We start from the raw sequence: 25663 nt of genomic DNA, 5'->3' as shown, positions 1-25663 counted from the left end.
ATCCCAGGGGTGTCAAACTCAGTTCCTGGAGGGCCGCAGCCCTGCAGAGTTTAGTTCCAACCCTGCTCCAACACACATACCATGTAGTTTTCAAATAAGCCTAAATGATTAGATTAGCTGGATCAGATGTGTTTAATTAGTGTTATATCTAAACTGTGCAGGGCTGTGGCCCTCCAGGAACTGAGTTTGACACACTTGGCCTATCCCATTTTTGCCTCCCTCCCACTGTTAAAACTTAACTAATTCTTACTCTGAGTAAATTTTAAATTAGCTACTTTTTACTTTTACTTGAGTAGATTTTTAGACTGGTACTTTTACTTGTACTTAAGTAAAATTTCATTAATGTAATGGTACTTTTACTTGAGTAGAATATTTTCGTACTCTTTCCACCTCTGGTTATATCTTTCACTTGGATGTTATAAGTTGCACTGAGTAAATACAGCTGGATAAAACAAAAACTGTGCCCATCTGCTGCAGGCTGCAAAGCAACAAAATGTGATTATTTTAAGGTAGGGGGTGTGATTATTTTAAAGTCTCGAAGACTTTATTATTTAAACTCACACTTAATTATCTGAAACAACTAGCAGAAGCTCCACTTCCACCAAGCCATGCTGAGAAAAACATCCTCTATGCTGCTCATTCTTTCTGCTGGCAGTGAACTGGTAGTTGACACTTTAAATACATTTGAAATAATAGCCAGAAACAAACAAAAAAAACAATTCTGAGTATAATACTTGATACATCAGACTTTTATGGTTCATATAGTATGATATAGAAGAATATGGAGTTCACACTCAAGGAGAAATAAACCACCTCAATTTGATTCAGAGACCCAACCTGAACAAACACATGCAATATGGTGCAGTTGATATGTATATGGCCAAAAAAATGAAATTCTGATAGCCTATAATGTAAACCAATGACATCTTTGAATCAGTACAGTACAATTTACATAAAAAGCATAAAAAAATATCAGTTGCCATTATATCTTCAAATTATATGTCTTAGTAAGACGACATTTAAATGCTTTGTTTCATAATCAATGCTCTGTATTTTTTATTGTTGGGGAAAAACATAATGCAATGCAATACAATGATAATTAACATATGTATTAATAAATATTCATTCATAAATATTCAATATTTTTCTAAATATTATGTATGGATAATCAAGTAAACCTAAGTTGTTTCAGTTCAGTAAGTGTTCAACTAGAAATATAAATAATAATATGAAAGGTATTCTTATGTTTACTTTACAAAAATCACATCTAATGTACCATGGCATGAAGATGGGCAGTTTTAGAGTGATACTAAAAAGCCTTTTATTTGCTAAGAAAGTATAAACTATTAATTCGATGACAGAAGGCATGTAGTTGATTGTGTACAACAGGTTTATTTTGCGCAAATTCTTGATCATGATCATTTAGAGGCCTTCGAAATTTGTGTATCAAATATAATGCTTTATAGAGTTAAAGGGGTCATATGATGCGATTTCAAGTTTTCCTTTCTCTTTGGAGTGTTACAAGCTCTTGGTGCATAAAGAAGATCTGTAAAGTTGCAAAGACGAAAGTCTCAAATCCAAAGAGATATTCTTTATAAAAGAGTCAACCACGCATACCTAAAACGCCTCGTTCTAACACGCCACCACATATGCCCCTTTAAGAAAGTGTAGAAAACCTGTAATATCTTTTCAATAGTATAACTATGGGCTTCTGCATACCTGTAGGGGTTGATGTACCTGCCGTCTCAGGGTCGGGATCAATGGTGTAGTTGAAGGAGAGCGCGCAGCCTCGCTCCATCACCTGGAAGGGGAAGAAGCTCTCAAACAGGTCAACTCCTGCTTCAACACAGCTAATGACCTCATCAGGACGACCAACCCCCAGCACCAACCTGACAGAAATGGCAAAAGCTCAATGCACTGCATGCTCAGGCTTAAAATACAATATGAGTCAAATACAATGCTTTTTGCCTTAATGGGAGTTATTATTAATTAAAGGTTAACTATATAGGTTAATTAAAGGTCATAGTTGTCTCTGCATGTTAAGTTTAGCTAGGAAAACTGATTTAAACATTGAATGAATTACACACTTCAGCTGCAACAGGTAATTCTAAGGCTTTGGACCTCACAATGCATTTTTTCCCCTATTGGTTTGGGAATACTTTTCTCAGTGTACCTCAGTAAGACCCCAAAGATAAAATCAAAGCCAAGTTCAGCCCAGGGTAAATAATTAAGTATTAATACAAAACCAGTGAATCTGTGTTTTTTTGTGCATGTCTCCACACTGCATTTCAATGGAGATCCAAAAGCTATCTCAAACACATCAACAAAGTCATGTAGTAAAACACTAATTGTTTTTGAGGTTATATAAATTTAGAAGTTTGGATAGTTGCAAAAAGTAAAATGAGGATTTTTTTAAAAATGTTTTTATAAGAAGTATCTTATGTTCAACAAGGCTGCATTTATTTAAATACAGCAATATTGTGAAATAATTAATTTAAAATAACCTTTCTATCTTAATATATTTTAAAATATCATTTATTCCGGTGATGTGATTTTCAGCATCATTTCTCCAGGCTTCAGTGTCACATGATCCTTCAGAAATCATTCTAATATGCCGATTTGCTGCTCAAGAAACATTTCTTATCATCAGTGTTGAGAACAGATATGCTGCTTAATATTTTTGTGGTAACCACTATATTTTCAGGATTCTTTGATGAATAGAAAGTTCAAAATAACAGCATTTATTTGAATCAGAAATCTTTTGTAAGATAAAGATTTTTATTGTCACTTTTGATGAATTTCATGCATCCTTGCTGAACATTTTTTTGAACAAAACATACATCATAGTCCAATAATAGCATAAATACTGCAGCACAGAAACAACTTGTCCTGTTCTAAACCTAAATTATGTATCCTGTCCTACAGCCTGTCTGCCTTACAACCTTCTCCAGCTCCACTTATTTGTGACCTGAGATACACCCAAGGGAAATGTTTCTAACAAGACTATAAAGCCCAGTGGGAAGCAGCCCTCTTAAGACCCCACTGAGCCACAAGGACGCTTCCATATCCACACTGCTTTACTTCCTGCCATTGTCTTGCTGTCTCTGTGTGATTCTCTAACCTCCTAGTCATTCTCCAGGAGAGGGAGATCAGAGAAATCAATCATTACACCACTAGGAACTCAAGGTGAAGTTTGTTCCCGAAACCTTTCTAACCCCAGCACTTCCATCTCCCCGGAAGGGATGAGGTGGTTGCTATGGGCTCCTGGTGGGATGGAGTGTTGCTATGGCTGCTGAAAATCGAGGTGCATAATCAGAGAGTAATAAGAATGGGAAGATCTAGCCACTCAAGCTCCTACTTAAGAAACGTCTGAGCCTCTGAGGCAGAAATTTAAAAAGACACCTTTTTTACCTGGGTTTTTCTTGTGGAAGCTCTACAGATGTCGCTTTAATCAGCTGAGTCCTCACATCCTGGTCCATGGCAGCAGAATGAAATCCATCCAGGACAAATCCGCCCACAGGACGCTTGGCAGTCTCTCGTGCCGACCGGAGCCTCTCCTCCATAATGTCTCCACCCTCCACAACCCCAAATATCTCGGCCTGTTTTAATTCCTGTAAACAAAGACAGTACGTTTATATTTATTTATTTATTTAAATACATTTCTAGATTTTACCTGTTAAGGCAAACAAAATTAATTAAAAAAAAAAAAAATCTAAATTTAAATAAATTTAAAAAAAGTTAATAAAATTTAATTTTGTATTATATATATACAGGTGCATGTCATTAAATTAGAATGTCGTGGAAAAGTTCATTTATCACAAAGAAATGTGCAGCATTTTGTCCAAGCAATAATAAAAGGACACATTTAATTTATAATTTGTCTTAAATCTAATTTTGTTAAAAAAAATTATAATAATCGTGAATCGAATCGAATCGTGAAATCAAAATCGTGAATCGAATCGAATCGTGAGTTGAGTGAATTGTTACATCCCTAAGCGTTACACTGCACTTATTCGCAATCACAAAAGTACATTATTTGCATGTGCTTTAAAGCGTTGCCGGTCAAACATGTCATTCGCGTGCTGTTCTGACGTGCTCTTTTTCTGAACGCGTACACATGAGGCGCGCACACTCTAAAAAACCTGTCAACCAGCACCTGATTACTGGACTAAATAAATTTTCGCGTCTGATTGCGCTAATATTGTCAGAAACACACAAGGATTACATATAAACACTGTTGGTTATAGCTAAAGTGAAAGTAAACAGTTAAGAGAAAAATGGATGCGCAGCTCTTAAAGTGACAGCTTTAATTGTAATAAACATGCTGCCGCTTGTCATTAAAGGGATAGTTAACCAAAAAATTTTAATTGTCAGTATTTACTAATTCTAATGTTGTCCCAAACCTGTATTAATTTATTTCTTGTGGTGAACACAAAGGAATTAATTTAATGTTAATAAAACAACATAACACAAAAAGAAAAGTCACTCACTGCTCTTGACTGAAGAACTTTAAAGGGGTCATATGATGCTGCTAAAAAGAACATTATTTTGTGTATTTGGTGTAATGAAATGTGTTTATGTGGTTTAAAGTTAAAAAAACACATTATTTTCCACATACTGTACATTATTGTTTCTCCTCTATGCCCCGCCTTTTTGAAACGCGTCGATTTTTACAAAGCTCATCGGTCTGAAAAAGCGAGGTGTATTACAGATCTTCTTTATGCACCAAGAGCTTGTAACACTCCAAAGAGAAAGGAAAAATTGAAATCAAATCCAAAGAGATATTCTTTATAAAAATTAAGACTTGTCCACACCCTCCTAAAACGCCTCGTTTAAACACGCCCCCACATGTCTACTCAGCCCGCGGCTCACTCAAGCCACTGTGTGTTTCATTGTGAAAGCGAAACTACATTGTTGTGCCTTCCAAAAGAGGACACAACTAGAAATCAGTGGTTAAGTTGTATTTACAACACTGTTCCAGAACAGTTCAACCCAACTATTCAGATCCTGAACCTGCAGAGTAGCCAACAATGCTTCTGTGCTCAAAGGCTGCTTCTATAAAGTGGGGCAGTTCCAAATGAGCTTTGTAAAAATCGACGCGTTTCAGAAAGGAGGGGCATAGAGGAGCAACAATAATGTACATTATGTGGAAAATAATGTGTTTTTTGAACCTTAAACTGCATAAACACATTGCATTACACAACATAATGTTCTTTTTAGCAACGTCATATGAACCCTTTAATACAGTTGCTTTAATAAGAATCAATGTATAATTGATGTATATAGTGTTTTATTTTTATATTTGTTCATTCAATTTCTTGAATGCTACTGCTAAATACACCTAGTGTACCTGAAAAATAAAGCACTGTTTGTTTTATTTGTATATTATTTGTGTTAGTAATGTTATTTTTTAATAACAAAGATAAAATAATGAGTGATTTTTATCTTCGCCCACTTTGGCCTAAATGTCTGCCATTGTTTTTTATTTTATATTTTGTTACCTTGTAAGGTTTTGTTTTTAAAATAGGGAAATTAGTCATGATAAATCATCATGATAAAATTGTGTTTTTCCTGAAAAAAATCGTGATATGATATTTTTGCCATATCGCCCACCCCTAATTTCCACCCCAGATTAATGCTTCTTTGTGATTATTCTTCACTACAGGTAATAAGAATATTATACAGGTAATAAGAATAAAGGTAATCAGAAACAAAAAGAATCTTTTTGTAAAAAGTCTCAGTTATATTACTTTATTCTCCCTGACAGTCAAGCCCTGAATAGTATAAAATATGACCATTTGCCATTTTTAGGGGAAACATATCCTGCAGCCACTAACAGGTATTCAGTCTGTGTTTTTGTGTACTGACCTGAGTTTTCTGGTGCAACACCAGACATTCATCCAGATGGGCCAGAGTCCTGTCCACTGCTTTGCGGACTCTCTTGTGAGAGGTACCGGCCTGCCAGGTCTCTCCGTCTGCCATGCTCTGATAGCAGTCCGGCTGGATAGCTGCCTGAATCGCCATGAACCTAGCCACTGTCAGCTCTATCCTTCCACCGCTGCCCCACACAGACACTGTCTGTTTAATCGCATACAACCATTAAATCCCTCACAGTAAAGGGATGGCATAGCTTTAGAGGACACAAAAGCTCTTTGTAAGCCAAACTGCAGCAGTTGAAAACCAATGAGATTTTACTAAATTGACTATTTGTAATGATTTATTGGAAGTGTTAGTGACAAAAGAGGCTGAAAACAATAATTCGACAGTTCTCTTACCTTGTTGGTGACGTGACCGGCAGGGCTGGTGTTTGCAGAATCATGCAGAGAGCAGAAAAGCACAGTATCATGAAGACCTGTGTAGGAAACCATCAGCTTTGTTTTAATCACGTCAGAGAATTAGCTGATCAGATGTCTTTTGTAACTAGCACAACTCAAGCAGCTACTTCTAATCAAAACAGACATCATGCATTCAAATCTAAAATGTTTTAACACCAATTTCAATGACTGAAATTTTAAAGCTATAAATAGTGCAAACACAACATATGACTAACTGCAAAATACACTTGTATTATTAATCCATTTACTAAATCCTCAACAGCGATGGAATGCATAAGAACAGTCCAATGCAATCAGGCAGAACACTTGTTCATTATAACAAAACTGCTTACTGGCGAAATAAACAATCAAGAGCTCAACTCATTATTCTGAAGATATAAAAATGCATTTATATGGAGATTAGGACAAATTGGGGCACTGATGAGTGGTGCTGATGGCAAAAGTGTATATTTGCATAGCTTTTAAAAACTAATTCCCAACTGTAGATTAGACAAACGTGTACATGTATGAAAGGAACATGAAGAGGAATCTAAATTTGGCATTATATGGAAATGATGGAGGTGAACTTCAGTGACCAACTTTATCATGTACAACAATTTTCTTTTTGTAATTATCCAAATGGAGAACTAGCAGCCACCTCAAGTCACCCTTTGAAATGTCTTCACGGTCACACATCTTAATATTGTGAATGCAATTACCTTTCTCATTTCTGGTTGGATTGCTGAAGGCAACGACTGAAACAGTGCCCTTCTTTTTCGTTACGGTTGCAAAATTAAAACTGAAAACTCATTTTTCGAAAATACATCTGCGGTATGCATCCAAGCATGAATGCATAATTATTTCTAAACAGTCAGTAGTCTGCGAGGGAGGAGAGAATCTGAAAACATGCCTTCAGAACTAAAAATCAACACCCCCACTGGTAAATTAGGTTGGTTGAAAGCTAAAAGAATTTCAAAACCAAACTAACTTTATTTAATATTAATTTTATTTTACAATGCTTATGGTTTGGGATATTGAAGTGTGTAATTTCTACTAGTAGCACCAATTGGAATTGCCATTTGTTTGTTCGAGCAATAGAAGTGGCTTGAAACTGGTTTCAAGTTTATTTTGCTGTCTGCCAGGGGTCCATGTTTCACCTTTAAGAAGAGTTTAACCATATTTCAAAACTTATAGCACTGTGAGCAAAAGAGATTTTTATCAAGTGCTTCAAGTCTCAAAGCTTGTGCAGGATTGACCTATAGCCAATTAATTTTTTTTTTAATTGGAATCATCTTCAAAAGTGTAATACTTTCTGCCACAGTCTCAGCTCCAGAACCTCTTTGATAATTTATAAACCACTTGATGTGTGAATTTTCAAACTGTGTGAACTGCTTCAAGATCTATAAGCCAACTGAGAAAATGTTTACACCCACACTGCTGGCTAGAAATGACTTACAATACTTTTGCAATAAAAAAGATCTTTTCAATGATCTTGAACAAACTACTAGTCACAGTAGGTCATCTATTCATCTCAATTGCAGTTGCTGGACCCAACTGAATTATGTGATTTGAAGTCTGCCATATTTGGCTGAGGACAAAACTTTTTGCGTCAATCACCTGAACTGTAAATGCCATGTGACTAATCACTTTAGAACCGCAGGAAAATTGTATTATGACAACAGTGGGACTAGCTGATGGCACCACAAAAGCCCCAAACTTTTCATTAAAGTGGTGATTCACCGCTGACAAGAAGGGATTTTAATGAAAGCTGGCTGTCTATGCAATAGAAACTAAATGTTTTATTTTTAAATCAGTGCTACATAACTGCACAATTGTTTATAAAAGCCATTCATAAAAATCAGACATCTGTACTTATAATTATCAGGGATGTTGCTAAGCTAAGATATTCTTACAGGCACACTGTCTGAAGACATTTTTAACCAAGAGAAAGCAAATCACAAAAAGTTAGTGAAAGAGTGAAATGCTAACCTGCAAACTTTCTGACACCCTCTTTGAATTCCTCCAGAACCTCATGATGCTCTGCACTGAAAAATAAAAAGTGCTGAATAACTGAAACTGTAGATATATAAAATAAAAAAAAATCAAATAAATCAAACCTATGTCAATATGGAAAAAAATATTTGCAAATGCAAGATCCATACCTAATTATACTTTAATAATTTCATTTTTATTTACTCTACAGGTCAAGTTTTTTTTTGTATTTTTAAAAGAAGTCTTTTACACTCACAAAGGCTGCATTTATTTAATTTAAAAAAAATGTAAATACAGAAATGTCTTTGAAATATTATTACTACTTTAAATAACTGTTTTCTATTTTAATATTTTAAAATGTAATTTATTCCTGTGATGCAAAGCTCAGTTTTCAACAGTTATGACACTTCAAATGAACAATATTTATTTGAAATAAAAATCTTTTGTAACATTACATCTCTGTCTTTAGAGTCACTTTTGATCAATTTAATGTGTCCTTACTGAAAAAAAGTACTAATTCTTTACAAAAATCTTACCCCAAACTTTTGAATATTATCAAATCGTAAAAGCTGTTTTCAACTTTAATAATAGTAAGAAATGTATGCAAGTAAGTATAGTAAGTTCTAGTAAGGAGGGGGGGGGTTTACATATGGCTACATTATTTGTTATTTAATGGAATTTAATTATTTGATTAAAGGTTTTCTTTTGTAGATGGTTTATTGTATTCTGTTCTTAAGCCCTGCAAGAGAGCTTGTACAACAGGGTTCATTAACTATTATAGTTAACTAACTGAAGTTAACTAATTCAGTTAACTGAAATGAATGTTAACTGTACCTTTTTAGCTAGAGTTTCTAAAGCAATAATAACTCAGTGTTTCCCCTGCCATTATATTAGAGGGGCGGCCCGCCTTGACCTTGAAGGTCAAGTTAATATTTAATTATATTTTCTCTATAGCGCCAGAAAACTTGTTTTATGCTTTCAAATAATTAGACATGCTAAAACAGAATTTGGTTACAATAAAACAAGGTTGGAAAAATAAAAACATTTCATAGGGCCCTAAACATGTAATATTTGTTAAACTTTTAATAAATTGATGTTAAATTGTTTAAGTTTCATGATTTTAATTAATTAGACATGCGTTTTGATTAATAAAATGTAATTTAACCATTAAAAAGGAGAAAAAAAAAAAAAAAAAAAAAACGGAAACCCCCCCTCAAAGCCGTAAACCTAGGGGAAACACTGTAACTACAACTAATTATTAATAATAATAATACGGCACTGGCATGATTGGAAAATACACATTGAATTTGCATTGATTCAAGCAATCATAGTGACACAATACATCAAAATCATTTCTCTTTTTTTATTCTTACAAAAGTCTTCTATTTTAAATTAATGTTGTTTTTTAACTTACATTAAAGGATCCGGAAAAAAAGTGTATGACAGTTTTCACAAAAATGTTAAGCAGCACAACGGTTTTTAATATCGATAATCGTAAGAAATGTATCTTGAGCATCAAATCAGCATATTAGAATGATTTCTGAACAATCATGTGACACTGAAGACTGGAGTAATGATGCTGAAAATTTAGCTCTTCATTACAGGAATAGATTATATTTCATTATATTTTTTATATATTAAAATAGGAAAGTTATTTTATTTGTAATGATATTTAATAATATTACGGTTTTTACTGTATTTCTGGTCAAAATTAATGCAATGCTGCAACCTTAGTACGCATAAGAGATCGGTATATATTAACTTTTGATCTGTATATATGTATAAAGTGCCTACCAGGAACTCAAGGTAACTTTACAGATGACAAGACAAAAATATAATAAATCACTACTTTCATAGACTTCCATCCACTGTGAATGCTGTGAAAAATTCAAGTTGTCTCAACATCAAATTTTGTGATCTGACAGCAAATTATGTCATTTTACAGTCCCACATGTTTGGTTAGAAAAACTATTGGCCAAATATTCAGTGAATCCCTGTCCCTGAACATATAAGCTGAATTTATAACTTATAATGTATGAGTATAACTAGATTCTTACAGGCAATCCACTGACACCTGTGTAACTGATGGCAGGTCTCTCAAAGTGTGTAATGTGTCCTGGGTCAGATGGGGAACAGTTGCACAGCGAGTGTACAGGAGACAGCCGGGCACCTCTAGTGAATGCTGCTCTGATTTTCCCAGTCCAGCCAAAACTCCCAGGCGACATCCCTGAACCACTCGAGACAGTTCCAGTTTCATCCCACTTGTGGAGCTGTAGCTTCCTTATGTGAATGTTTCTCTGAAACTTGGAGGAAATTACAGCTTGTCACCTGCAAAAACAACATTCAACCTCTTTATTCTCTCATTTTCCAGAGGGATATAGTGATTGACAAGCAAATATGCACATATGGATGAAATAGAAGACATTACTGTCTAGTTTACCAACCTGAGGCAAAGTTTCCGTTATACAACGAGCACTCTACGCCGTGAAAACTTGTTAGCAGTGAATTAAAAATAATATGTCATATTCGACAATAAATCTTTAAAAAACTTCACAAGCTTACCAATTTGATATTAGCTGCTTCCGAAAGCAGGACATGTAGGAACTTCAGGTCGCAGAAATATTTCGTAGCGCTTTGACTTGGGTCTCATATTTACGACGTCATAACATTTCTACAGCGCAGAGCTGTGCATTTGATTTCCATATGGCTACATATTTCACAAAGAATTGTGTCATTGCTTCTTATCTTTAAAATTAATGAAGAAAAACAACGTCGTAAACCTCTGTAATTTGATTGAGTATCTTAAACTTACTGAGAACCCCTATTATTATTATTATTGTTGTTGTTATTATTATTATTATTTTACCATCTGCCTTTTTAATACATTTCTTGAACAAATTGATATAAAACAAGTTACGAAAATATTGTGGTGACATATATGTCACATCGGGCTGTTAACCTTAAAACAGTAGGTGGAATTTTGATGACGTATTTGTCACATTCAGAAAAATGGTAATGAGCATGAGCTGCTCAATTCATTTAGCTGATTCAGTTATTTTAGTGTTATACATTTTCTGCTGCTAATTTCAAAGCATATTTTAACAAATGTAAACATAAAAAATAATGAACTAACTCATCCGTTATGCATTGTAGACATAACATGTATATTGCATTGCAGTAACTTAGTCTGTTGTGCTTCTGAGTGAAGAGATAACACATGACAGGTGCTTGTTGAACCAAGAGGTCTGCATTGCATACAAGAACTAACTCTGAAGAGAAAAACATTGAAGAGAAAAAAATAATATATGCTGTTGTATAGCAATAAATGCTAAGAACTAACGGTTTCATTGTTTTGCATACAATAATTAACTTATTACGTTGTGCATAGAAGAAATTAAAGTGATAAAGATGATAACAAGGTTTGATCAGAGTGATCAAGTTTTTTTTCACTGAGCATTGTATTGTTTGTTTACTGTTTTATTGCGCAATATACACATTTTTGCAATGTTATTGCACTACGTGCATGTTTAACATGTTGATCTCCAGTGTGAGGTAGTTATTTATTTTTATTCAGTTTGCACATTTTCGAGTTAATCTGGTTAAACCATATAGCCTACCTGAAAAGGTAGAATTTTGATATGTTACAAAAGAGTTGTTGTAAAATGTAATGGTCACAGTTATGTGGTTTTGAAATATGTTGTGGCAAAGCAAATAAAATGCAAAACTGTATTACTTCTGAAAAGGTTTTTGTTTTATCTTCCCAGAAAAGTAATAATTTTGATATATGTTGCACTGGTTACAGAACATGAAATCATTCTAACTTCTATATTTTAAAGTTAAAACTAAACAGACAAAAACGGTTTACTATAGGTTAACGTAATTAATTCCACATTTAGCTTGGGAACTGGGAATTTTACTTAATTTGCACACCTTGATTTTCATACAATAGGCTAAACAACAAATATTGCAATACCGGTTGTCACATTTACAATTGTTAAATACTAAAAAAACACAATTGTAGGGTCAGCATCTGAAATAAATGCATTTAGTAGCTTAGTAGTTCACCTTTGAGATCAACTATGGCCATGGCCACACAAGAGCCGGTAGGATCGTCGGCGTACTGTCTCCATGGTTTCAAAGTAGACGCTTCAGTCCTCGTCAGTTCTTGTTGGGATATGTAGTTTTTCTTAGGCGCCAACTCATGCTACGTCACTTTGCGTAAACTACAAATCCCATAATTCCATTGCTGGGCGAAAAGTTTCTCACTTAAGTACATGAATGTTTTGACGAAGCTAAATTTGTATAACCTATACTGTAAATTGCTGCTACATACACTTTGAAAACATGTGAAAACATATTATATTAGCTTACAATCCAAACGCATGCCCATGTACAAGCGACCATGGCAAATCCCATTCACAGACCGGATATTTTTCATTGGAAAACGACAAAGACAAAAACATCAGGCAGTATTAAGGCGAGTAAACCCTGCTTCCTCTTTTCTCACTCAGTTCTTCAAAGATGTAGCTTCGTAATAGTGTTTACCTTCGTTTCCTTTTTTACAATATTCAGCCAGAGGTATTAATCTAAATATATGTCACACTCAGGTTATCTTTGGTCATTCACATTGGTTATTAGTAATGAATAGATTTGTGGCTCAGCAGAAGGATTTAGCTCAAATGCGCAATGAAAACCCCTTCAGGTGTATGCAGTGTTGGGGAAGTTACTTTTAAAAGTAATGCATTACAATACCGCGTTACTCCATAAAAAAGTAACTAATTACGGCACTTAGTTACTTTTTATGGAAAGTAATGTGTTGCGTTACTTTTGCGTTACTTTTAAAATCTGGACAGGGCTTGCTTGTTTGTTTTTAAAATAAAAAAGTTATATTTTTGGCAAATATAAAAGCCTTTTCACACCAAAATTTAAATGAATAAGCCTCAGGCTGAAGGGAAATTACATTTATGTCCGTATAGTAGAATGCAGAAGAAGAAATTTCAACACACTTCAGCAATAAAAAAAGACACACAAATGTTTGTCTAGAGTAATTTTTGCTTATTAGTATGGTTGAACTGGATCATCGAAGGTCAGAAACAAAGACATTGGTTAATAGAATGGGATTAAATACATAAAGGATATTTGTGTTGTTTAACATTTAATTATTGCAGGTTTGTGTCATATTCCGAGTTTTTTTTATTCATTTTGAGGAATACTGAATCTGTGTTTTTATTTTTGTGAGTGAGATTAATTAATGCATATTCATATTTATTTTAGAACTACAGTAACATCTTCTGATTTCTCTCAACATGGGGACAGGAGAGCTGTCAATCAATAAATTGGAAAAAAAAGTAACTTGCGTTACTTATTTGAAAAAGTAACTCAGATTATCTCTTGTAAATTAAAAAGTAATGCGTTACTTTACTAGTTACTTGGAAAAAAAGTAATCTGATTACGTAACTTGCATTACTTGTAATGCGTTACCCCCAACACTGGGTGTATGTAACACGGGATATTTATCCAGGGATTAGATGTGTGAGGCCAGTGTGACTAATTCACATCAGTTTATGTGAACTTCAGGCATGAACAAGGTTGGAAAGCTCTTGGTTTAACCCAATGATCAGCTTATGACTGTAGAGAAGCCGTTAATACATTTTGAGGTCTCAGTCTATTTTGGATTGAAACAATGAGCAGAGCTGAATTCATATCTCATATTGCAGGTGCAGCTGAATGAGAATGACATAAAGCAGTGGGTGAAGGTAAGTACATTTCAGTCATTTGAATTCATTTCATGCAGAAAATTAATGCAAATGTATGTCAACGTTTGTGACAAAGAAGTGTGCTTAATTGTATTGAATGTGCACTTATAGTGTACTTAAATATAGTACACTTTCTTGACTGTTTCTTAACATGCCTAAGTACACTTTTTAAAAGTGCATTCCATGATATTTTATTATTAATTATTTATTCATTTCAGTTAACCTTCCCAAAAGTGTCCAAAAACATTACATTTGGGTAGATTATTTTAAAGTATATTATTTTTGTAATAAGTACTCTTTTTCTAAAGTATGCTAAAGTGTACTTTTTTTTGTTTGTTTATAAGGGATGCAGAGTCTGTGTTTATGTATTACATATAATTTTCTTTTCATAATTCTTCTCAGAGGGTGGAGAAGGCTTCAGAGTTTGCTGTAGCTGAGGTGTTTTCCATTAAGAAACCATGTGGTAGAAAAAAAAGTATAGCTCTGCAGAATGTAGAGCAGCTACAGGATCACAATGATGCGTACAGTGAAGGTAATCTTTAACTAATTAATATTCAGCACTTAATGCCTGTGCAGGTTTTTATCAGTATTCCACAGTTCCACTTGTATTCTACAGCTCAGTCAATTCTAAGTGAATGGATGAACCAGAAATTACGTCTGGAGCTTGAAATGGATGATGACGAGGAGGAAGAGGAGAAGGAAGAATCCAAACAACTTGTTAAAACCACACAATCCAGCTATAATAACTTTGATGGTACAAATGAAATGAAGGAAGTACCTTCTTTGTTTTTTTAAGTTTACCTTAAGAATTCCCATAAAATCTAAACAAGTGTTATTTTAGTGTTGTTTAGATACTATTATAGTATTTATTAATATTTTGAATTAGCTTTTATTTTTAGATTTTCAGTTTTCAAGTTTTAGTAATTTTATATGTGCTTTTGTCATTTTTTTATTTTTTTTTTTATTTTTTTATATATTTCTATATAACTTTATTTTAATTTCAGTTTTAGTCATTTTTGTAATTCAACTTAGTTCATGGTTCAAGGTTCAGTTCAGGGTTATTATAGTTAACTAACACTAAATCTGAACTAAAATTAAAACCATTAAAACATTTTGTTACTTGAAATAAAATAAACGATGAATTTAAAAAAACTTTTTTTAGCTAGTTGCCAAGGCAACAATTCTCATTTTAATTTAGTTTTACTTGGTACTAAAATAACTAAAACTGAAACTGAAATAAAAATTAATAAAACAAATATATACATAAAACTACTAAAAATTACAAAATTTAAATGAAAACTGAAATATATAAAAAATATATTAATAAAACGAAAATACTATCAAATAAAATAATACTGTTTCAGTTAGTTGCCAAGGAAACATGTTCATGTATGTTTTTTTAAGATTAATTTTTCTAATATCTAATATTTATATTTTATTTTACTGGAAGAGGTGTTAGTGAGGCCAGCAGGGGGTGCTCACCCTGTGGTCTGTGTGGGTCCTAACGCCCCAGAATAGTGACGGGGACACTATACTGTCAACAAGCACCGTCCTTCGGATGAGACGTTAAACCGAGGTCCTGACTCTCTGTGGTCATTAAAAATCCCAGGATGTCTTTCGAAAAGAGTAGAGGTGTGACCTCGGCATCCTGGCCAAATTTGCCCATTGGCCTCTGATCATCATGGCCTCCTAACAATCCCCATATCTGCTGATTGGCTTCATCACTCTGTCTCCTCTCCACCAGTAAGCTGGTGTGTGGTGGGCGTTCTGGCGCACTATGGCTGCCGTCGCATCATCCAGGTGGATGCTGCACACTGGTGGTGGATGAGGAGATACCCCCTGACAATGTAAAGCGCTTTGAGTGCCTAGAAAAGCGCTATATAAATGTAATGAATTATTATTATTATTATTATTTTATTTAAGCTTTATTTCAATTACCAAAAACAACTTGTAATAGTTAATAATAATTTATTCATTTTTAGTGTTTTAGTTAGCATTAACAACACTGATCTAATCTGGACTTTCTCTTTTTTCATTAGACATGTACTTTCACCTAGCACAGGAAGAGGAGAAATCTGTAGTGCACAATTTCCTCCAGGACCTGATGGAAACCGAGGTGTTGGACTTTGGGATAGTGGAGGACCTTAAAGTAGACTCTGATCAGAATAAGAAGAAATGGAGGGACCCTAGCATTACCATGGAGGTGCGTCACAAGCAGGTAAAGGAGAACCGCATGCGCAGAGATGCAGAGCATGAGAAAGTGCGTGAAGAGAAGGAAGTGCTAAGGGTGGTGCGAGAGGAGGCGTGGCAACTGGAAAAGGAGAAGCAGCGAAAGAAGAGGCAGGAGGCACACAGACAGGAAGAACTGATCCAGCAGGAGATGATTCGCCTACGCAGAGAGATGGAGGAGAAGAGGAGTGTGGAGCAGCTTGCACGAAATATGTACAACAACCACAAGAGTATTTGGGCACTCTAGTCACAATTAAAAATGTATGAATGTCAAAGTAAAAGAGGTATCTGCAAAGAAATGATGCTAAACCTTTTCTCACAACTAACTTCACTTGGCATCTTTACCGCTCACAAAGTAATTTTTAGTGAATGTATGAAGTCAGTTCTCCTCAAGTTCATAGACGGGCCTGATCAAAAGACCATAGGGCTTTGGGACACAAACATCCCACTATATCCACTGCAGTTGTTCTATTATATATGCATGATTATTTAATCTTGTATTTTCCTCATTTGCCATTTTAGGACAAGACCATTGGTGAAAAGTAACAGTAAGAAGGATCTGGTTGTACACTTAATAAGAATAAATTTCCACATTGCTCAGTGCTTGAGGCCCATATTGTTGCAAAATGTTTTTCCTTGAAGAGTGTATTTGTCCTTTTTTTAATTTTATATAATTTCTTATTCAATGCAGTCACATTAACACATTTTTAATTGGGGTTTAAGTGTCCAGATACTTTTTAGGGCAATTATATAATTTTCTAATTCAAATGGCATTCAGATTTTTGAAGAGATGATTGCGTGACATTTTTTAATTTCAATCTTGCACAGGGAGAGGGAAAGACTTCAGAAACAAAGGGCCACTGAAAACTCTCTCATTCCAAAACATCACAATTCCACACAGAAGAAACAGAACAAAGATCTTCAACTTAAGCTGAAGAAGCTGGAAGCCAGAATTCACCTTCTCGATTTGCAAGTTAGAAGACATTTATAGTTTTATTATACTGAATGCAATTAACTCTTACGATTTTTGATTGGCTGCATACATGTTTTAGTGCATGCACAGGCATTTTACGGCATGGTACTCCGTGATATTGGAAAGAAGGGTGCGCATGGGCAAGGCAGCGGCGCTGTGTGATTGGAGGAGGCAGCTGAGAGCGTGGCGGTCATGGCGGGCTCTGGTCTGGGCCAGAAGAGAGGAAAAAGAAGCTGAAAGGACTGAGGAGGAGCTGAGACAGGAGCACAGGCAGGAGAGCTCAATTTATAAAACTTGTCACTGTCAATATAGGGTTTAAACAGCTTGATAAACATTTGAAAGAAAAGCAAAGCTCTTTAACTAAACGACTAGACTAAAAGAGCATGTTAATTCGTTTTGGGTAGGCGTGGCTGACTCTTAACTTTTATAAAGAATATCTCTTTGGATTTGAGACTTTAGTCTTTGCAACTTTACAGATCTTCTTTATGCACCAAGAGCTTGTAACACTCCAAAGAGAAAGAAAAAATTTAAATCGCATCATATGACCCCTTTAATTAAAGGTTAATTAAAGGCTTTAATTCATCTTGGCAGTCAGACTGGTTTTAAGCCATATCTGTCTTTCCCACAGGCGCTGTCAGCAGGCAGTGGAGAGTGACCGCAGGAGGCTTTTGAGGCGCTGCCTCAGTGATTGGCGTGTGTGGTGTCAAGTAGAACATCATGGCAAGGAGCTTCTCCAACAACAAGAAGAAACCCGACGTAAAATGGCTGTTTTGATCAATGCGGCAGCTTCTGGGAAACTAGGAGCAGAAAAATCTCCACCAGTTACTAACCCATTTAAAACACTCAGTCCTAAAGAAAACATCAGCCATCAGGTAAGGACATATACTGTAATATTTTTTATTCTGATTAAACTATTCCACAAACTCTCTACATCACACCACAGGATGTGGCAGCAGCTCCAGAAAGCAGCCCACTCACTGCACAAGCCACTAACAGGACTGGCCGTTCAGAGGCCCCGCCCACCCAGGCCTGGCAGGTGACGCGTCGTCATGCCGCTCTCTCATCGGCCGAGCTACAACAGCTCCGTCAGGGACAACAGCAGCAGACCTCACGAAGTGGAAGTGCAGAGCTTAGCGGCGGTGGACAGTTCAAACACCGCCATGTGGCCCTGCAGCTAACCGTAGCCGAGCAGAGGCGTCTTCTGAAAGAGCAACAGGAACAGATTCGGCATCTGCAAGAAAGACAGAACATTCTGGAACTGAGGCATGAGGCAGAGAAAATGGCTCTGTTAGCAACAGGTTCTCCTGGAGCTACAAATACATGCTGTCTGCCTAAACCCAACACAGAGACAGCAAACCGAATTACAGAAAAACCCGCAAGGTACTATACAGGTGCCCTGACTTATGTCTGGGACATATTTCACCCCAAAATCAAAATAATTATATTTTTATTTTGCATATAGGCAATCAGACTCCCATACTCTAATTTTTATTAATGAAATGCTAAAAATAATTTACAGTTATAATTTACAAATGTTAAAATTTATATATACTTTATATATAAAAATTCAATGTTAATATTACAGTAAGAAATTAACACTTTTATTCAGCAAGGATGCGTTAAACTGATCAGAAGTGACAGTAAAGACATTTAAAATGTTATAGACTTGAATAAATCTTACCAACCCCAGAATTTTGAATAGTAGTGTTATATGCAGAATTTAATATCATTATTTTTTATTGTATAGTATGTATTTTTATTTATTACTTTGATGAGAATTATATTTTTTGTGCATTACAGTAGGCTGCTATTTAAGTATTCAAACTTGCATAAGTGGCATTAAAATAATGCCACAATGCAAAAAATATGAATGGTTTTAAAATAGGTATATTTTCTTTATTTAAAATATAATATCTTTTTTCCTTTCGAATATGGGGTGAAATATGACCCTGACGTTTCTTGACATTTTTTGTGAGACGAATCTTTACAGTTTCTTCAAATGAAGAAAACTAATTAAATACAAGAAATCTGTCACCTCAGGCACCAGAGGAGATCAGAATGTAATACTTGCTTGTTTCATGTACTCAATGTAATCCCTCTAGATTTTACCAAAGGGTCACTTCCCACAGCTGTTCTATCCGTGTGTGCGCGTGGGAGACACAATGTTTGTTATTAGTCACAATTTCACAAAGATATTCATTCTCCTTTCAATCCCAGAACAAAGAGTGCCTCGGGGGAAAACACCAGCAGCCACACCAACCAAAAAGCATCTCTGCATCGTGCAGCTCTTCCCCAGCCTACAGTACAAGGTCAGTCATACACATACGCAATCGAGCAGTTGGGAAACTGTCACTACGGTTGTTCCAAGCATGGAAAATTCATTTCATGACTATGCCCTAGTTTTAAATCCTCTCTGATACTGAATGCATTGAATACAGATGCACACAATCTCTATACACTCATAATCCACTTGTGCAACTCTATGGAAAGTAAACCAAGAACAATACCAAAACCGCACAATGGCTCTTCCATGTGTTAAACCTTGAGCTTCATTGTTATTGATTACATAGTCATATTTTTTCAATTATCAGGGTCTTCTGAGTATCTGAGGAAGTTTGTGCACAAGGTTGCGTCTGTCAGCGGGTGGTTGTTAACAGCCCCCATGAGTCAACATCCTGCTGAGTTAAAGGCCCTGCCGACTCATCAATGACATCAATTTTTGATTTCGTTCAATTTCTGAGGTGGACTGTCCTGGCCTTGGCAATGACCATTGAGATTTTTCTCACAATGATAAACTGACAAGCTATTGTCCTGCTCAGATCTGATCCAAATGTTTTCACAGCAAACGCAAGGTCACGTAACATAAACAGCCCATTGTAAATGATGATTGTGTTTTTCCACCTCATTCATTTACATTAATGATAACATTGATTATTTTTAAATTAATAATAAAATAATTAATAAATTATTACAAATTAATAAGTAGATTTTTCTTGAATATATATTTTTTTCTTAAATTTTGCTTTGCATTGGGGAGTTTGTATTTTCAAAACGATATAATTTTGTTCCCGTAAAACACTGTATATGAGCTATTTTTAAATTAACAATACGTTAATGCAATAATTAATACATTTTAAAAAGTAGTAAGAAAAGTCTATTCTTATTGAATGTCTTTTTTTATTATTTTGTAATTTTCTCATATTTGAACTTTACATTGGTGAGCTTTTCAGAACTTTATTTTTTATTTTTTCCCCCACTAATACACTATATTAAATAAGTAATTATATATAAGTAAACTGATAACTAGTTAACTATTCATAATAGAATGAAATATTATGTATTAAAAAAACAGAGAAAAAACAGGGGAATGTGCTACATACAGGGGCAATTTTTCCCCATATTTTAAATATCTAGAACATTTTTGTCAATTTTGGTAGCATTTTGTCTCGAGCCATGGTGAATTCCTGATCCTGGTTGCAATACATGACTTAATCAGTGAAACACTACAAATGACAATGAGATTTTGAGCAAAATCACTCAGTTGGTGTGATACGAGACGCCGCCTTAAATACAAATGCAAGCAACACATCAAACTTGTACCAAAGAACCATAAGATCAGAAGAAAATGCTGCAGAACTTCACAGTGACCCTTTAATCTGGCCCTTTACTGATGTCTCGGTCACCCACAAACTCTGTCTCTCACTTTCCTTTTTTATGTTTCTTTCAGCCATGGAGGAACGAGCACAGCAGCGTGCCGAGCACCGGAGAGAGATAGAGGAGCGGAGGAGACAGAAACAGGAGGAGAAACTGGTAAGACTTGCCTCTCTTCAAGCGTAGAAACGTGACTATGATGAAACAAGCCTCTCCTTTTTTTGTTCTGTAGGCTCAAATGAAGGCAGCTGAGGAGGAAAGACTCAGAGCTGAGGAAGAGGAGAAACAAAAGGAGGTAGAGAGGAAGAAGGAAGAGAAGAGGCAGCAGAGAAAGGTGTGTGGTCAAACACATTATCATGGGTTTTACATCATTGGATTATGTTACTTTTAATGTTTTATTAATTGTTTATGCTACAGACATGAGTGATACCTCAAATCATGCGGCTTATTGAGGAGAGGGGTCTGTTTACTTTTTAAGCAATTGTAATTATGATTTTTAGCCCATTTGAATGATTTTCAGCTTTTTTGGCTGATGAAATGGGTGAAAATAATCCCAAGCCTATCTAGGGAAAAAATTGTAAATTTAAAATGGTAATTAAACCTGAAAATGGTAAATTAACTGGTTTTATTCGAGTTTAAAATATTATTTAACATCACTGAATCAATCTAAATACATTAAGTTATACTAACAAGACACATTTTTATGAGTTAAATCAGGCAGAAATTATGGAAACCATCTTCACCACAGAATAGAAAAATAAAAAAGGTAATTGCGACTTTTTACCTAAAAATTCTGACTTTATTCTTGCAATTCTGAGTTCATATCTCACAATTTTGTGGGATATGAATTTGTAATTCTGAGAAGAAAAGTCTGAAATGTGAGAGATAAACTTGTAGGGGGGGAAAATCAAAATTGTGACACAAAAAGTCGCAATTACCTTTTTTAATACATGGCAGAAACACAAAATAGAATTGCGAGATATAAACTTTAATAAGATATAAACGAGTTGTATGTAGATCGTAGGTTACCACTTTTTACTGTGCAGAATGCCAGTATGAAACCACCCTGAACACTCTAGGAACTGATTAGCAGTATGCTAAAAACCATTCAGAATAACTTGGCAACAATGTAGCACTGTGCAAATGAGTTTTGCACAGTGCAAATCTAGAAAATACTAAAAAACAAATTTTTATAATACATTAAATTAATGTATTCATCATGTTTATGCACACAGCCAACTTGCACACAAGTTTTAAGTAACTGTGTGTGTGTTTGTGGGTTAATGTGAACTTAGAGGGAACTTGAGAAGCAGAAGAGAGCAGAACGGGAACAGGAACTGTCAAAGCGGGCGGCCCAGCACTACCTCAGAACCCTGTTACTGCACCGAGGCCTGGCACCATGGAAACACCTGCTGGAGCAAAGCCATGTCAACACACAGGTCAGCGCTACTGCAAACACACACACACACACACTCACTCACTCATGGCCTACAGTAACAATGCAGGCCATTCGCCTGCTTTCCAGACAAACACTCACACACTCAATTATTCATCCAAAGAGTTATGGGCAGCTCACACACAGACAGGAAGGCCAGCTGTTGCCTTGCATTAACTCTTGATCCATTCCCCAAATTGTAATGATGTTTACAGTATACTGTTGCATTTCCACCTGGCTAACCACCTGTTTTCGAAATAAATTAACAGAGAGCAGATATCTGAGATTCAGGAGGGAGATGGAGTGACTGAGAGGGAGAGATTGACAAGGACAGAGACACAAAGACAGAAACAGAATGGCTTTGAATTCAGAATTTGCATTGTTGTTTAAATACTGATCCACATCCATGAAAGCAGAAACCTCAAGGTCCAATTAGTTGCAAAACTAGCATGTATGTCTATAATATTTCTACAGTACAAAAAGGAAGTCAGCAGGGAAAAATTTTCAATCCATAAAAACCATGGGAGTGTATTAGATGATGACGGACTTAATTAAAGCAGACAGTTATTTATGTTCGGATGCTTTTGCATTTTCGGTCTCCTCCAGAGAGCGGTGGATCATTACACACTGGCTCTGCAGAGACGCTGCTTCTGCTCCTGGCTTCAGTCTGTGGATGAGGCCCACGCAGAGAGAGAGGCCAGTGCCAACCAGCTGTATCACCGGATCTTACTTCAGAGGGTTGTGTGTAGCTGGAAAAGGGTAAAACGCCACACACACACACACACACACACACACACAGACTGGTAGGAAACTGTGAATGATTAGAAAAGCTTCAGATTTTGACACAACATCATTTCTGTAGTGATATTTGGTTTAGCCAACAAAAGGTCTTGTTGACTTTTAAATAAATATATATACATTATATATATAATATATATAAAATTATTTATATATATTATAAATGTATTTATAATAATAATATTACATACATATGTATTATTTATTCATTATTTTAATATTTATAATTGTGAATATTAAGAGTTATGTTTGTTTAAAAACAATCTTATCAATTTAATATAAATATACAGAATATATTTATAGACATTTTAGACAAAAAATTTGTACACATAAATAAATAATTGTATTTTTTTTATAAATGAATAAAACGATAACAAATTCAATTAGAAAACTAAATTTGGTATAGTCCGTATTCATTATTTTAATGTAAATGTTTGTTTAAAAGTAGTCTTATTAATTTAATATAAGTACTATTAAGACATATTTATAGGCATACACACATTTAATTTATATTAATCATAATAAATTTAATATAAATATACATATAATTTAAGGATAATATTGTATTATTTATAAATAATTTCAAATATATAATTGCTTTGAAATTAATTCATAAAAATTTTATTATTTTTATTGTCTTTACGTTTTATGAATAGAAGAAATGATCAGTTTTGCTTCCCTAAAACTCGTCACCAGGTTGCTATGTGGTTGCAAAGTTATACTTTGTGATTTATTATTACTGACACAACAAAAAGAGCTTACATCAATGTGTCTGTTTAATATTTAGGGTTAGTGATATTAATAAACCCATATCTTTAGTTATGAGCAATTGTCTATGTTTGATTTGAATACTTACCAGTTAAAAGATCTGCGCTTTATACTGGAAGCACGTGCAGAGCGGTTTCACAGGACACGGACCCAGAAGAAGGTGTTCATGGCCCTGCTGGATCACGCTACAGAGGAGCGAATCACAGCCTGGGACAATGAGCAACGGGCAGAGCAGCACAACAGCAGGTCAACACGTCTTTCAATGTGACACTTTTAATGCACCATAAGGCCAAAATGTCCTTTCTAAAGATAGTAGAAAAAGAAGTGTATGGGTTGTTTAGTATTTTCAGTATTTAGAAAAATGAATGTATGTTTGCTCTGACATTGGCTCTCTGGGCTTTGTAGGAGAGCTGTCAAGAAGTGTTTTGCTGGCTGGAGGCGTCTTCCTGTTGTCTTGCGAGAAGAGAAAGAAAGAGAGGCACGCAGAGAGCAGCTCAGACGTAAAGTGGCAGATATTTTGCCCGACTTCCGCTCCTCCCCTATTGACTCCCCGTGGCGCTCCGTAAATCCTCTTTAACTGCTCACACAGGCTTTACATGACATCATCAAATGACACTGAAAACATCTGCAGCTTGATGAGCCACCATGTTTAATCATTTTACGCTTGTTTATATTTCCATGGTACAGTTTAATCGAACAACTTGTAGAATGGAATGCATTACATTATAAAACCCTCTCACATGGGACAAAGAAACATCCAGATGCTGAAGTGCTTCTTTAGCGGTTTCTTTAGAAGGCATTTAATGAAAGGAAGCCAACTTTGATTAAAAAACGCTGCAATAATTCCTGCACATCAAAAAATAGCTGGATGGTACATGCCACAGATTTGTCCCCAGTTGAAGCACATGAAAAGAAAATACACACACAGGCACAAAGACCTCAAATAACAAACATGAAGCTCAACATAAAACATTCATACTGATGACAGTTTTAAAGCCGTGTGCTGTCTGGCTATAGATGCAGTGTTGCATCACTTCTGATGTTCCAAAAAGGCACTAAATAAGGCTTGATATTCAATGTTTGTTCACATAAGACACACTTTGGAGTCGAGGGAACAAATATTAGCCAGTAAAATCTATAATAGAGCCAACTAGCAGTGAATGTAAACCAAAAATGTGTGATATTTGTTAAGTTTGTTTTCCTCTAATTGTAAGTGCAAGTTACACATGGTTCCCTGATTGAAATTACTAAAAACATTTATTTTAGAAAAATTAAATATGACAAATCATGGAAGAAAATGAATATATTATTTATGATACTTATTCATTCTTATGAATTCTTAATATTAATCATAAAAAATATATATTCCGCGAGAACTTTACATAATATTTGTAATGCCAAGCTGGTAAACACGGTGTACTTGATGTTGAAATACACTGGTAGAGATGTAACATACTACAACACTGCCATCTAGTGATCCACACAATTCAACTGACTGTTGATGAGACCTTGAGCACAATGTCTACAGCCATAAAACTGACTCTGGAATGGATGTTGAAGGCATTAAGTAGCACAACATTATACTTCACTGTGTTATATATGGGTGATAATTCACTTGAAAGACCAGTTTGATTGTTTTCCATCAGCGGAGACTGAGAGCTGAATTTCTACACCAGATCTGATGGTTTATGATTTGATGGCTCTGAAGCCTTGCTCATGGTCAAGAATTCAATCCAGTTACTACGGA

General features: G+C 35.1%; 3 protein-coding genes across 6 annotated transcripts in view; 1 reads left to right on the top strand and 2 right to left on the bottom strand.

The window, feature by feature from the left end:
- LOC107733214 (queuine tRNA-ribosyltransferase subunit qtrtd1-like) overlaps positions 1-10939 on the bottom strand; it is a 19426-nt gene extending 8487 nt beyond the window's left edge. The window contains exons 1-8 of one of the 4 annotated variants that reach the window (XM_016544777.1): positions 10869-10887; positions 10751-10783; positions 10364-10634; positions 8304-8359; positions 6276-6352; positions 5869-6078; positions 3412-3611; positions 1720-1889 (exon numbers count right to left, since the gene is read on the bottom strand). In XM_016544777.1, coding sequence (XP_016400263.1) covers positions 1720-1889; positions 3412-3611; positions 5869-6078; positions 6276-6352; positions 8304-8359; positions 10364-10563 — 913 coding nt within the window. In that variant the 5' untranslated portion in view covers positions 10564-10634; positions 10751-10783; positions 10869-10887. Of the gene's footprint in view, positions 1-1719; positions 1890-3411; positions 3612-5868; positions 6079-6275; positions 6353-8303; positions 8360-10363; positions 10635-10750; positions 10839-10868 lie in introns of those variants that run through there. The other 3 variants (XM_016544768.1, XM_016544759.1, XM_016544787.1) reach the window with 3 other exon arrangements.
- Positions 10940-12568: 1629 nt separating this feature from the next.
- LOC107733019 (coiled-coil domain-containing protein 191-like) lies at positions 12569-25165 on the top strand. The gene is made up of 16 exons (XM_016544530.1): positions 12569-12783; positions 14024-14062; positions 14465-14594; positions 14679-14816; positions 16102-16504; positions 17120-17264; positions 17344-17534; positions 17893-18136; positions 18208-18644; positions 19482-19573; positions 20992-21074; positions 21148-21249; positions 22211-22354; positions 22957-23109; positions 24008-24162; positions 24322-25165. The coding sequence occupies exons 1-16, from the start codon at positions 12709-12711 to the stop codon at positions 24491-24493; spliced, it is 2703 nt and encodes a 900-aa protein (XP_016400016.1). The 5' UTR covers positions 12569-12708; the 3' UTR covers positions 24494-25165.
- A 343-nt stretch (positions 25166-25508) lies between these two features.
- Positions 25509-25663, bottom strand: part of LOC107733028 (palmitoyltransferase ZDHHC23-like) — a 13788-nt gene continuing 13633 nt past the window's right edge. The window contains exon 6 of the mRNA XM_016544540.1: positions 25509-25659. Within this exon, the coding sequence (XP_016400026.1) occupies positions 25584-25659 (76 nt within the window). The 3' untranslated portion in view covers positions 25509-25583. The remainder of the gene's footprint in view (positions 25660-25663) is intronic.

The sequence above is a fragment of the Sinocyclocheilus rhinocerous genome, unplaced genomic scaffold (genome assembly GCF_001515625.1).
Source record: "Sinocyclocheilus rhinocerous isolate Xijiao unplaced genomic scaffold, SAMN03320098_v1.1 scaffold1245, whole genome shotgun sequence".
Classification (NCBI taxonomy): domain Eukaryota; kingdom Metazoa; phylum Chordata; class Actinopteri; order Cypriniformes; family Cyprinidae; genus Sinocyclocheilus; species Sinocyclocheilus rhinocerous.
This window is presented reverse-complemented; position numbering and strand designations above follow the sequence as displayed.

What these genes read in the sequence shown, in the direction of transcription:
- LOC107733019 (XM_016544530.1), top strand. Translation starts at nt 12,709, where the DNA reads ATGGCAAATCCCATTCACAGACCGGATATTTTTCATTGGAAAACGACA. An exon ending in CAATGATGCGTACAGTGAAG is followed by an intron (nt 14,595 to 14,678) that starts GTAATCTTTAAC and finishes TGTATTCTACAG; the next exon opens with CTCAGTCAATTCTAAGTGAA. An exon ending in AGAAACAGGAGGAGAAACTG is followed by an intron (nt 21,075 to 21,147) that starts GTAAGACTTGCC and finishes TTTGTTCTGTAG; the next exon opens with GCTCAAATGAAGGCAGCTGA.